A 14,165-nucleotide genomic window follows, 5' to 3' on the forward strand; every position below is an offset into this window, starting at 1 on the left:
TCGCTTCTCTAGCTAGGCTAATATTCTACTTTCTCCTAAATCTACCTCCTCTTGTCCCTGATGATGCTGTCCCTTCTGCCAAAGGTCTGCTTAGCCTCCCTATCTTTCACTTCCATTCAAATGAATCCCCTTCAGATTTTACTGCCTTCATCAGACTCCTTTAACCATTTCAATCTTTACTGACTTCTTTCTTTGTGTTCCTGAAGTCTTAACTATGTATTTTTTGACTCTTTAAATCTAGAAAATTATTTTTATATAAGTTCTTGTCATGGAATGTAATAAACTCCTTGAAAATAAAAAAGGATTTATACTTTTATCAACTTTTGAAAACCATTAAGCAACTAGCAGGATGTTGTGAATGGGAAAACCACAACATTTAAATAACTGTTAGATGAATGTAGTCAGTGAGATGTTTCCAAGGCCAGACATTAAAAAAAAAAATTAGGGGTAAGTCAAAGGAAAGTAGAGCCTAAGCATAAAATTTCCATATAAAGACTTCCTTTTGGGGGAGGGGAATCAAGTCAACAGTCAGTGGAACACCAAGAGTCCCTTCTCTGCTCCGGGCCTAAGTCTCCTATCACAACTACAATGCAGATTCTATCATTTATGGCAGTATGGTTGCGTTCCACTCCCATATCCTAACAGGAGATACACTTCCAGTAGTTCTTATATAAAGTCTTACAAAACATCTCTCTTAATATCAAGTTTAATTATCATAGTAAAACAAACAAGCAAACAAAAAAACTTAAATTTTTATGTTAAAAAAATAGCAATAGCCCAGGCCGGTGTGGCTCAGTGGTTGAGCGTGGACCTGTGCACCTAAAAGTGCACAGGCCCACAACCTGGGCATGTGCCTGTTCCCTAGTGGGAGGCATGCAGGAGGCGGCCAATTGATGCTCTCTCTCAACTGTGTTTCTATCTCTCCCTCTCCCTCTCTCTCTAACATCAATAAAGAAGGAAAAAACAGCAGCAGTTTGCTGAGCAGTTTCTGGAAGTCAATTAATTTTTTTCTTTTAGTAAAATTAATGGGGCAGTAGCAATTTAACACCAGAAAGAAAAGAAAACAAATCAGAGGAATTCTAGGACGGAACCATTTACATAACTACACTAATAAATCCTGGACCAGGTCAAATTCCCATTTCCTTTATAAGAATGTCATCGTTTTAAAATGCTCTAAAGTGCCCTGGCCAGTTTGGCTCAGCGGTTAGAGCGTCGGCCTGCAGTCTGGAGAGACCCGGGTTCGGTTCCCGCTAAGGGCATGTACCTTGGTTGCAGTTTGTCCGTGGCCCTGGTTGGTCGTGCGGGTGGCAGCCACTCGATGTGTCCCTTCACGTCGATGTTTCTCTCTCTCTCTCCCTTACTCTCTCTCCCTCCCACTCTATCTGTACAAAAAATGGAAAAATATCCTCGGGTGACGATAAAATAAATAAATAAATAAAAATAAATAAAATGCTCTAAAGTGATGTATCTTTTACTACAAACTGAAGTGAGAACAGAAAAAGTATTCTTTCTACCCACGAAAACAATACTAACATGAAGTTCTGTTTATTTTCTTCTGTAAACTATTAGTAATATCATCTTAGTACCCCAGGGAATAAATGTGCTTATAAGACAAATTACTACTAGCAAGATTTTTAAAGCTTTGTCAGTGGCTCACTTATGTCAAATAATCAATTTAATTCAAAATATAACATTTGACTAGAAACAACCAAACAACCAGTTAATTGCTTACCTTAGCTGATTGAGGGCTAAATCTCACCTTACTCATGTTACCTCATCTTGGTTGTGAAACAATTCCAAACTCCACAGGGCAACAATAAAAATTTAGAAGAAAAAAATTTTTTTATCTCTGCTACACCCCACTCCTTTAAACTACTGGTAACTTATTCTAGGCAATCAATTAAGTTATTTTTAGTAAACAGGTATGTTGAGCAACAACTATCTTAGTGATATTCTGAAACCACAGCCAATAAATTTATATAATCAATGATGGAAAGATTGTGGATCAAAAACTGGAAAATGAAATTTCTCACTGAACGACTACAAAATGATAGATATACAGATCCAGTACAGTCCAGACACATTCATTAACTGAATAATGTAAGACTCTTCACTATTCAGCTTTTTAGGTAATATTTAGTCCAGGTAGGTAATAATACTCAGGTTTACTCCTTCGATTCGTTTTCCTTCAAACAGCACACTAGAAAGAATTATTGTATCTAATGTTTAGTAAAATAGTTTAATATCTATATTCTATGATGATAGACACTGTAAGTATTAATAGTCTTATCTCTCAACTTTAATCAGTTTATTATAACCCAGAACTTCAGACAGGATCATTCCTTCAGGTCTAGGATGATTCTACCTTGTTCTAGTCAAACTGTCTCACTACAATGAATTTTTAAAATACAATAAGATAAACAAAGTATAATTTTGAACAGGCACATTCTGCTTCAAGTCTCTAAGAGTTTTAAAATAGTGCCTTTTGTATTATTCCTCTATTACCTTTAAAAGCAAATAGAACTGTGATCCCTGGAAAATACTGGGCTAATAAGGCAGACTAAGCCAGGTGAATTGATATCAATCATGTACAATTTTCAGGTAAAAAGTAATTTCTTCTATATTCTCTATGAAGCAACCAACTTGAAAACTGTAGGTGTTCATAGCCAGAAGCCAAAATCCAGGAGGAGATGATTTCAAAATCATGCTAAAAGTCCAATGTTCATAATTCATTATAAAACAAACTTTTATATGAATTTGAACAAAACAAATTTTAATGGAAACATTTTTTTTTTTATCCTCACCTGAGGACATTTTTGCATGTATCTTTCAGATACAGCGGGAGAGATGGAGGGCGGGAGAGATGGAGGGCGGAAGAGAGAGAGAGAAACATCGATGTGAGAGAGCCACATCGAGTGGTTGCCACCCACACGACCCCAATGGGGACCGGGGACAACCTGCAACTGAGGCACATGCCCTCATTGGGAACTGAACCCAGGACTCTCTGGTCCACAGGCCGATGCTCTAACCGCTGAGCCAAACCGGCCAGGGCTAATGGAAACATTTTAAAAAATGTGTGTAATACCCTCCAAAGTAAAGCCAACAAGACTCAAGAAATCATAACTCAAATGACAAAAAATAAACCCAAAACTATAAAAAGCATCTTTAAGAACCAATTATTTGTTTTTCTTTCTTCTTCCCAGCCAGCTAAAAGACAAGAGAATCTCCAGGATTCTGTCCTACTCCTTCTCTTTTCCCCTGCACCTTTACTTCAAAGAAAGTTAACTGCAGTCAGGCAAGATCAGGAAATCTAAAAGGCGGAAGCAGAAATTGATTTTTGTGCACAAGGAATAAAAAAGTAGAATTTACAATAACATGGTATGTTGCTTCAGTTGCTTAATTAACATACGCCCATTATATTGTCTATAAGGTGTTGATTTGGTTTTTTGTTTATTCAACTTTGTTTCTCAACTATTGAAAACTACAATCTATGATGGCTGCATCAAAATCCCCCAACTACATGTCACTCAATAAAATGACCAGATCAAGTAACTTAACACATGCCATCTTATAGTCAACGCACTGAAATCATTTAGAGAAGTGTGGGACTCAAACCAGTGACCTAAAAATGAAAATATCTGTATTAATTCCGAATCATCTGTTTCCTAACCATTACCTTACAATGTTATTCTGATATATTAAAAAAATAGGGCTGTTCATCTATAAAAGAAACTAAAAGGAGCATATTACTACAGAATAAAATGCTCTGAGAACTCAAGTAGAAAGATGATAGATGGAAATTCCTACTACAAAAACATTTAAGTACATTCACAGCAAAGCATTTGTGGGAATTTTTAAAACCATACATATAATGCTCATCACTATATACAAAGGCCATTTCCAAAAAAGATTCTTATCACATTTAATAAATCTATAAAGGGCAATGAACACCCAGATTCAGAAGAAATTGTCTAATGAAATTTAAAGAACAACAAAAACCAAAAAGACCATTTAAAAAACCTGTTCAATGTTCCTCAAACTCCTTTGCTTTACATAGGGTTACCCTAAGGTTAAGATATGTCAAGACACTATTAACAAAATCTATGCCAGTAACAGCTGCTATGTTTAAGATGCCAAGGAATTTAATGTACTGTTTGGACAACTGGTTGGAGAAAAGCATTCTGGAATAAAGCCACTCTAATTATATTAACTCTAAAATTTGTTTCCTTTACCTAGAATGTGTCTATATTTAACAAATACATTTAAATAATTCTGAAAAACTATTGAGCCATCTTAGCAAATTTTCATTTAAAACATTATAGCAAGAGTCTATCATGCACAAACATTTAATCCAACTAAAACACTAAATATTTGCCCAGCTGGTGTGGCTCAGTAGTTGAGCATTGAACTATGCACCAAGAGGTTACTGGTTCAATTCCCAGTCAGGCACATGCCCTGGTTGTGGGCTCGATCCCCAGTAGAGGGCATGCAGGAGGCAGCCGACGGGTGATGCTTCTCTCTCCTTGATGTTTCTCTCTCCCTGTGTCCCTCTAAAAAAATAAAATCAATTAAAAACATTTAGAAAAACAAACAAAATATAAAAATACACACAAAAAGCTCTATTGTAAACCATCTATTACTTCTAAAACCAAAGAGAAAGTCTAAAGATATGCTGGATCCTAAATCAAGTGCATAGTCCTTCCAATTCCTAAAAACTTCAATATAATTCCTACAACACAAATGGTTAAAATGTCAAGCGATCGCTTTACCTCTGGAAGATATAGCATCCTCGTAGGTCAGATCGACTTACTTATACTAGCAGAGCAATATAAGTAGCTTACTAATAAGATAATCATACAATTCACCTAAATAAATAATACTACCTCTTGTGCCTTTATTTTTAATGAAATGATAGAATCATCAGAACCTAAAACCATTTAAAATGTAAACAAAAACAAAAAAACTCCCACAAACCTATGAAATGTCAGCACATTCTTTCATTGTAACTTTTAATAAACAAGTTGAAGACTATAGAGCATCAGGCCACCTGGCAAAAGGGTTTATTTTTTAAAGTAATTTCCACGTAACGATTTCACTTCTCTAAATCAAATCCAAGCTGAAACTTCCAGAGTGCTTGCTAATCAGAAACCACAGACTTTTACCTAGACTCGCCTAGTCCAATTCCCACTAAAAGAAATAAAACAAATGATAGTTAAGGCATATAGTTAGCTAAATGGCATTCACAATTAAAAATAAAACAAAATAAAACCCAAGGGAAATATTCTAACACCTCCATTATTAAACTGGGACTTGCCATGAATTTTTGACTATATACAAACACAAACAGCAAAAGGCAACAGGACAAAAATGAGGCCATTTAATGAAATAAGAAAAATAATGTGAAAAGACTAAAGCACATCTGTGTAGTGTTTAAAATAGGAAGTAACATTTAACTGAGGGAACTGTCTCATTTTAGCAGATCTAATAGAAGAAGCAAATAACTAATTCCCTAAGTATTATAACAAATCACTGCTCATTATCTCAAGCTCACGTTTTCCCCACAGCAACAATGCCTCTACATTTTACTACTGAAAAACAGTACCTATTCTGAAATGAAATGGGAGTATACTGGTTTTCAGTTCCATTAAAAAAAGTCAAACCAGTTCACTTATCCTTTCTTTCAATAGAATTACTATATTGTTTTAAATAAAAATATAAAATAAATATACAGATTTAATTTAATCTAAAATTCAAATGTACAAAAACAAACTTCTGTGCAATTTTTACTTCTACCTTAAAAAGTTACTGATAGAACCTCACTAAAATACTTTAAAAACATTTAGCTTACAACTTTCAATGAGTTTCTTCACATAAATCTAAAGCCTACTAGAGTCCAGCCTGTGTGGCTTAGTGGCTGAGTGTCGACCCATGCACCAAGAGGTCACCAGTTCGATTCCTGTTCAGGGCACATGCAGGAGACAGCCAATCAATGTTCTCTCTCATCAATGCTTCTATCTCCCTCCCTCTCACTTCCTCTCTGTCTAAAAATCAATTAAAAATATAAAATAAAATAAAAGCCTACTAGAAAATGTTTTTCCAATTAAATGCATTTGCATTTTAATTGTAACAACTAGGACTAAAATTTAGAAAATGAATTATTCAATTAATGACAATCTAAAGGAATATGACTACTTAAGAAGAAAATGAACTACTATGATGCTAAACTGATGTATGCATATAGTAAACACTAATCTCATTTAATTACATTAATTCACACAATTCTTAACTTCTAGACCTGGAGACAAAGATAATTTTTACAAGTATCTAACCACTTATTTTCTAACAATGAACATTAGTTAGGATAGCAGGGACTTTATTTTGCTCATTTGTGTATTCTCAGTGACAGAATGCTGCCGGGCTCATCACAAATTCTCAGTATATACTGGTTGACTGAATAAATGAATCATTTACCCTATAATTAAAAATTATTCAGTGCATTGGGTTCCTTTAATACCTACATGAGAGCTGGAATTGAGTATTGAAAAGATTGAGTATCAGTGAAGTCTAATGAAGTTTAACTTTTAAAAGGAACCTAAAATTTCTTACCTGGTAGGGCTGAAAGGCACTATCTTCAGTTAAAAAATCCAGTTGTTTATCTACAAGGAATTCTACTGCAGTGATTGAACTGGATATACGTTTTTCCACCAGGGGTTTGAAAATCTGGTAAGAGAAAAAAAAATTTCTAATGGTTATTTTCGAGGTTTTACCATAAAAACAAGAAGGGTATATATAAATTACAATGTATTACACTGTCATTATCATAATAGTTTTAGGATATCAATTAACATTAGTTTTCATATTACAATCCAGGGGTAATGCTTTTATCCATACAATTGATTTTGTATTTATTAAAAAAGAATGAACTAGATTCGTAAAAGATGATGAAAAAATTCTAATATATTAAGCCCCAGTTTATTTTTAAGAGATATAATTAAACATACATGTGTATAAAAATTTCTGCTAATATTAAAAAAGGAGAAATTGCTTCTGAAAAAGTAAACTGGGTAAAACATATTTATCCCAACTCTTTAAAAAACATTTAAGTATTATTCTTTATAAAAGAGAGTAGTTACAATTTACATGTGTAATTTTTTTCCTAGCTCACTCACATCAAGGATTTTCAATGATCAGGATGCATCTGGTCTTTTAACTCCGCCCTGTGTACTACCCTCCACCCCTCCCTACCCAAAGCACAAATAAAAATCCAGCTGCTTCAGTAAGAGCTGCTCGGGGGAGGGGAGCAGGAAAAGGAGAGGGATGTAAGAAGTATTACACAAAACCCACCTTTCGGCAAAGTCTTTCCAGATCGCCACTACTTAAAAAAGGGGTGGGGGGAAGCCAAGTTCATTTGATTAAAGACTCATCTTTTACATGAAAGATTTCACTCATACCTTGAGGTGGGGGAGGGAGTGAGGGAGGCAGAAAACGAAGAGGAAGGAAATAAAGGTATTATGCATGCATTTTTTTCAAATGACTATCACACTCACTTTCGAAGTGGAAGCAGCTAGAGTAGAAACCAAGTGTCTTATATCCATGATACTATTCTAAAACTTTAAAATGAAAACAAAATTCCACCATCTTACAAACCATGGCTTTACTATATAAGAATCTAAGCTTGGAAAATGGTATTAACAACCAACTCAAGTTTTAAAATTACTTGTATGAAGGAGAAATCTTTTCTTGCTCAAGGCAACTTCTGTGACCATTAGTATGTAAACCAAAGCTTTTGGCACAGACAGTAAAAATCCCCAGGAGATTCAAAAGCCATTGTGTTGCCCCCCCCACCCAGCCCCAACCCCCAGTCTCTTACATCTTAAATCGAACATCTTGCTAATCACAATAAACACTCCGAGGAAAAACTTTACAAGATCTTTAGTTCAGAATGGCTCTTAAGGAGTTAATTTTTGTATTTATAAAATTCCTTTTAAAAGCTTTCAATTAAATTCATTGAGAAACCTAACAAATATGTAAGCTAAAAACATGAGAATAAGCATTAGCATGCCTTATTTCTACACTATCACCCCCATTAATTTACAAGTAATATCTTCTTTCCTAAATTAAAACATAAAACAAAATTCTCTTAAATCACCATGTTCAGTATTAACGATTAAAAAATCAAATCACAGTAGATCCTCTCTCCCCTGTCTAAGGGCTAGCCTTTTAAGTAACTACTACACACGTACCAAAAGGGGTTAGAAATTACATTTTCAACACAAACATTCCCCCATTACTTAGGTATCTCCTGCTACTACTGTTGCCATCTAACATTATCATTTACAAAGACTAAATTCGTAAAATTATCATTTCATAAAGTCTTACTCATAATTTCACCTGAGAAGTGACTGAAGGTTCTAAGTAACCCCCGAAAGTTTTATTTTATTTAGACTCTAAAATGTCTACTAGTATGTGATTGATTGACATGAAATATGTAATACTTTCATATTTTATCTTTGTTTTTCGTCAACTGGAACCTTCTGCAGAACTTTTAATCTTTGAACTTTAACAAATGCTCTATTTCTTTTAAAAAATACCATGTCAGGTCAACTCCTGAAGGTTAACAAAAAAGTCCACAAAAGGTATTATCTAAATGACTAAAAATACAATTCAATTAAGTAGGATTTGGAAAAAAAAAAAAAGTAAGCTTCTCCTTCTGAGTGCCTCTTTCTTACGCAAACAACACAGGTGGTTTGCATTTCCTATGAGACCTAGTCATTTTATAATATGAAAAACATTCTGGTGAAGAGAATCTCTCAGAACTGTTTCTTAAGGTACTTCAAGAGTTCTAAGGGTACATTTCAGCAGGCCAACTTATAATTTAAATTACTAAGTTATGAGAAAAAAAGTTTTGTTTGTAGGCCAAAATTAGAAAGAATTTCTTAGTTTATGGTAGAACTGGTAGAATTTGGCTACCAGAAATGTTAAGACTTAGTTTTATAACGTTCTATCTCTGATACATGAATACTTACAATCATGTACAAGTGGAGGTCATAAGTATGCCATGCGTCTTAAATAGCAAACAGGGCCACGACTTGCAATTTAAATGTGCAATTTTATGTTCAAACAAAAAATGTTCCCATCGAGTACCGATAAATATTTTTATAGTACTTGTTAAAGAAATATTTCAATATATATTAAATGAGAATCCCTGAAAATGTGTGACTGTTCCTACTTTATTGAAAAATTAAGCATAATATACGTAAAAGTAATTAAAACATATAATGATTTTTTAAAGTGGTAAATCAACAATGTATGTTATTAATTTTTGTACCCAAGTCAAACATTTAAAAACATCATTTGCTTAAAAATAAAACATGTGTAAGTAAAAGCAAATGAATCCTACCGCTTTTATGAATCTGTATTAAATATTTCATGGGTAGAGGTGCACTGGAATGTAAAGAAACTAGAACTCATGCATAACTAAGTAATTCAAGACTCTAAAGATATATCATTCTATGAGGAACTTCCATAGCCTAAGGGGAAGCAATGAGTTACCATCTCATGAAAGTTACAGTAGAATATGGCACTAATAATATCACACACACATACAAACACACACAAACCCCCACAACCTAGTATTCCAATTGGTAAAGCTTTCAAAAGTCCAAATGAAAATTATTAATTTAAATCGAATATTCATAGTTAAACAATACTTTTCAATTTTACCAGTAAATTAATAGTTCTTTTAAGGTCCTTTGTTGGTGTTAACAATACTTTAAAAATAGTGTACAGCCAAAATAAATAACTTAGTTGAGAGCCTGCATTTCTAGTAGGGCCTACCACGCTATAGGAAGAATGCTTAGAACAACTGTATCCTGTTTGGGGCTCCATGCTGCACCACATTCCATTCACATGAGGAAGAGGCAAACAGATGAGCCCTCCTCGAAAAAACATTTTTAAAATAAATCAGCTACAGCTCTCTAACATAACTCAGCTGGTCAAACAAACCATGTTAAAGCTCACCATTTAACATTTAACTGGAAATTCATGGAGTTTATGTCTGCAGTCTGAGTTTCTAACAACCTCCGGTTAACATTTAACTATTTCTTTTCCAAGTAAAAAACTTGGGCTCATTAACTACCAAAATATGATATAAAATCTCACTAAAAAACATACTGAAGCACAAAACGATCTAAGCAACATTTTACAAGTTAAAAAAAAAATGGGGAACTGGAGTGACTTGAAAGAACAAAGTCCAAATTCCCACCCAAGCAGGTCTATTGAAAAACACGATACTGTTAGCAAACAAGTTGGGGGTGGGGATGGGAATACACCACACACAAAAAAACCTCAAAAAACACCCCTCCCTCATTTAAAACATGATATTCTAAAAAATATAATCTGAAACATTTTTCTGTAAACAATTAAACTCCATTTTAAAAACATATTTTTACGGTGCTATGAAATTACTTACCCACACAATAAACCTTTCTAAACAAATGAAATAGTTAAAAATTCTGAAGACTAACAACATTAAGGCTAGATCTATAAAAGGCAGTGACCTTAATTCCTAAGACTGAGAAGCAAAACCAAATGTAAATTAGACAAAAGAAAAAAGGAAGCAGAAAAATACAAACCGTACTTTGTTCTTGAGAATTTTAAAGTATCTTTGAATCTCAGAAATCCACGACCCGGTTTTAAAGGTCAAGAAGTATAGCTGGCATTTCCATTTTGTTCTTGAGCAGTATTTTTTATCTAGCCTAAATATTATTTCAGTCTTCAGAAAAAATCACAGGCAAATGGTTCTCAAAGGAAGCATTTTCGAGATCACTTGCAGCGTCGTCATTGTATAGGAAGAAAAGCCAAGAACACAAAACGAAGCAGAGGCTGTAACCTCACAAGTCTCCGACCAGCAAATGACGATTTTCTGTCTGCTCTGGCTCAACCCTGGCAGTGATGAGGATACAACTCGCTCTTTGTCATCAGCAGTGTGGTGTTAACGACTAAGAAATCCTGCAGCTGAAGCACTACTGCATCCTCCGATCTGGGTCAGGATAATTTCTCCTGAGGTCGCTTACATAACCAGTAAGATACTCCAAATAGAGAGAACAGCCATCCATCAGCTAGAGAAAGCCTTTCCCACTGTACTCTGCGTGGAAACAAACTGCAGTAGCTTCCAGCAGTGCAGCCACCCAAATGAGAACGACTACTTGGCTTAGGGCACACTGAGAGAAGGGAAGAGGCGGTGCTCTGTAAACTGTAACTAATCCCCGTCACAGGTGCTGATGGAGTCACTTCCAGCACGAGTCACATTACTGGTGATTACTCATTTGGCTGCGGCCATAGAGACTGGCTCATAATTTTAACAACAGACAAAGACAGACTAGTGGCTAGACTGAAAGCTCAAGTTTACTGTCTCCTTCATAAAGCAAATGCAAATACAAAGTTTTTGCTTTCCAGATGTAACAAGGTGAGAAAGTGCAGAAAACAAATACTATATAAATATCTCTCAAGTTGACAAAAATGAAGCATAACTTTAAATCACCAAAAATGCTTTCAGTGCATTCAAGGATTTATATTTAGTATAACTTTTTCTTAAAAATATACTGATATGAACAACCTCAAGAAAAAAAAGTTTAAAGCATTTTTGGGAGTTAAGTCTAAGTGAAATCAAATGATATAACCAACAATCTCAGAGGCACTGTTTTCAAAAGAAAAACAAACCCATTAATTCTGCCAGATAAAAAAAAATCCTGAAACATTTTCATTCTTTATAGAAACAATTTAATGTAATTTACAGTTATAAAAAGCTTACAATTTGAAAGCATAAAAAATGTATTTCTGACCTGTTATGTGCTCTTAACTTTTTTCTAAACTGGAGTTATACACTGTCCAGTGTGGTAGCCACTAGCCACACATAGCTATGAAGCACCAGAAATGTGATTAAGCTGAACTGAGATGTTTGCTGTATATGTAATACACATGCTAAATATGAAATGAAAAAGTCAGATTCCTACAAGTGCAAGAAAACATTCATTTATTTTTTAATGATGTGTTAAAGGTCTTTTATTATAAATTTGGCCCATGTGGTATCTCCATTTCAATAAACCTAAAAATTCACATAGATTTTTTTTTATACCACACACATAATCAATTCATCAAGTCATGATAAGAGAAAAACTTCAAGCCACCAGCCCTTGTCAGTTTCATTTAAAAGAAAACCATCAGGTTAACTACTGAAAAGAAGATATTTTCAACTTAATATATAATGGATTTGCACTTATAAACATCTATCAATCCAGTTTTGCTATTAAAATGAAAGATATGAGTAATGGCTATTCTAAGAATGTTAGTAATACAATAGCTTTAGAACACTGATGATGCTAAAATACAGAACTTTAGAACAAAGTATTTTTTAAAATAATGAGTCAAGTAAATATTAAATCATACACAACCAAAGAAGTCGTTCATAATTAAATCACTTAAGACATGACTATAAAATACTACATGAAAGAAAAAAAAATTGCAATGTCATATAAGTTGAAAAAAACAACAAAAATGGATAAATATGGCACCCTTATTCTGAGCCCCAAACAACAAAGGAACATAAAATGTTCGATTCAGGTTATAACATTATAAACTACCAAATTTTAAATACATTTCATACTACATTTCTAGCATTTATTGTATATTAGAGAGTAATTTAATGTTTCATGGGATTCATCTTACAATCTCACATAAATTTAGGTTTAATTATATGATATAAATTTAAAAATAGCTGTCTTTGTACCCTGGCCGGTTTGGCTCAGCGGTTAGAGCATCGGTCTGCGGTCCAGAGAGACCTGGGTTCGGTTCCCGCTAATGGTGCGTACCTTGGTTGCAGTTTGTCCCCGGCCCTGGTTGGTCATGCAGGTGGCAGCCAATCGATGTGTCCCTTTCACATGGATGTTTCTCTCTCTCTCTCTCCCTCCCACTCTACCTGAAAAAAAATGGAAAAATGTCCATTTTCCATAAAAAAAAAAAAAAAAAGCTGTCTTTATTCCTTAAGTACTACCATTCCCCTACAGAATCAAATAGCACAAAGAACTACAGTTAGCTAATAATTGCCATAATATTTATATATTCCTAATGATATAGAATGCAATAATTTTTATATGATTAAAATAAACATCAATACTGAAAAATCATTTATTTTAATTTCATACTACATTTGGGCTAAATAAAATGAGATCCTCCTCCATTACTATAAAGAAATACTATATATCATCACTAATCATCAGAGAGATGCAAATGAAAACAACAATGAGGTATCACCTCACACCTGTCAGAATGGCCGCCATCAACAAATCATCAAACAACAAGTGTTGGTGAGGGTGTGGAGAAAAGGGGACTCTAATACACTGCTGGTGGGAATGCAGACTGGTGCAGCCGCTATGGAAAACAATATGGTGCTACCTCAAAAAATTAAAAATTGAACTTCCATTTGACCCAGTGATCCCACTGCTGGGAATATACCCTAAGAAGCCTGAAACACCAATCAGGAAGAATATATGTACCCCCATGTTCATAGCAGCACTATTTACAATCGCTAAGATCTGGAAACAGCCCAAGTGTCCACCAGTAGACGAATGGATCAAAAAGCTGTGGTACATATACACAATGGAGTACTATGCAGCTATAAGAAAGAAAGATCTCTTATCCTTTGAGACGACATGGAGGGACCTGGAAAGTATTATCCTAAGTGAAAGAAGCCAAGCAGAAAAAGACAAATACCACATGATCTCACTTATATACGGAATATAATGAACATAATAGTCTGAGGAATACAGTAGACCCAGACACATGGAAGTAGGGCACAGACTGACATCCCTCAGAAGAGGGGATGGGGGGTGGGGAGGTGGGAAGAGATAAACCACAGAACTTATATGCATGTATGCATGACCAATGGACATGGACAACTAAGCCGGGGACAGGGTGGAGGGGTGGGGTGGGGGGTGCCAATGGGGTAAAAAGGTAAAATATCTGTAACAAAAAAATAAATAAAAATTCATAAAATAAAATAAAAAAAAAAAGAAATACTATATAGTCAATGCTTAATGTAATTGAGGGTGCAGAGGTGTGCAACTACTTAAAAATCACAAATGTATTTTGAATATTTAAGTTGAACT

At 34.4% G+C, this 14,165-nt stretch overlaps 1 protein-coding gene across 7 annotated transcripts in view; it reads right to left on the reverse strand.

Moving 5' to 3' along the window:
• The window catches only part of JMJD1C (jumonji domain containing 1C), a 307,703-nt gene that overhangs the window by 76,534 nt on the left and 217,004 nt on the right, over positions 1-14,165 (reverse strand). For 5 of the 7 annotated variants that reach the window (XM_036264655.1, XM_036264657.1, XM_036264662.1 and 2 more), the window contains one exon: positions 6,607-6,720. In XM_036264655.1, the coding sequence (XP_036120548.1) occupies positions 6,607-6,720 (114 nt within the window). Of the gene's footprint in view, positions 1-6,606; positions 6,721-10,639; positions 11,251-14,165 lie in introns of those variants that run through there. The other 2 variants (XM_036264661.1, XM_036264663.1) reach the window with 2 other exon arrangements.

The sequence above is a fragment of the Molossus molossus genome, unplaced genomic scaffold (assembly GCF_014108415.1).
Source record: "Molossus molossus isolate mMolMol1 unplaced genomic scaffold, mMolMol1.p scaffold_m16_p_17, whole genome shotgun sequence".
Lineage (NCBI taxonomy): Eukaryota > Metazoa > Chordata > Mammalia > Chiroptera > Molossidae > Molossus > Molossus molossus.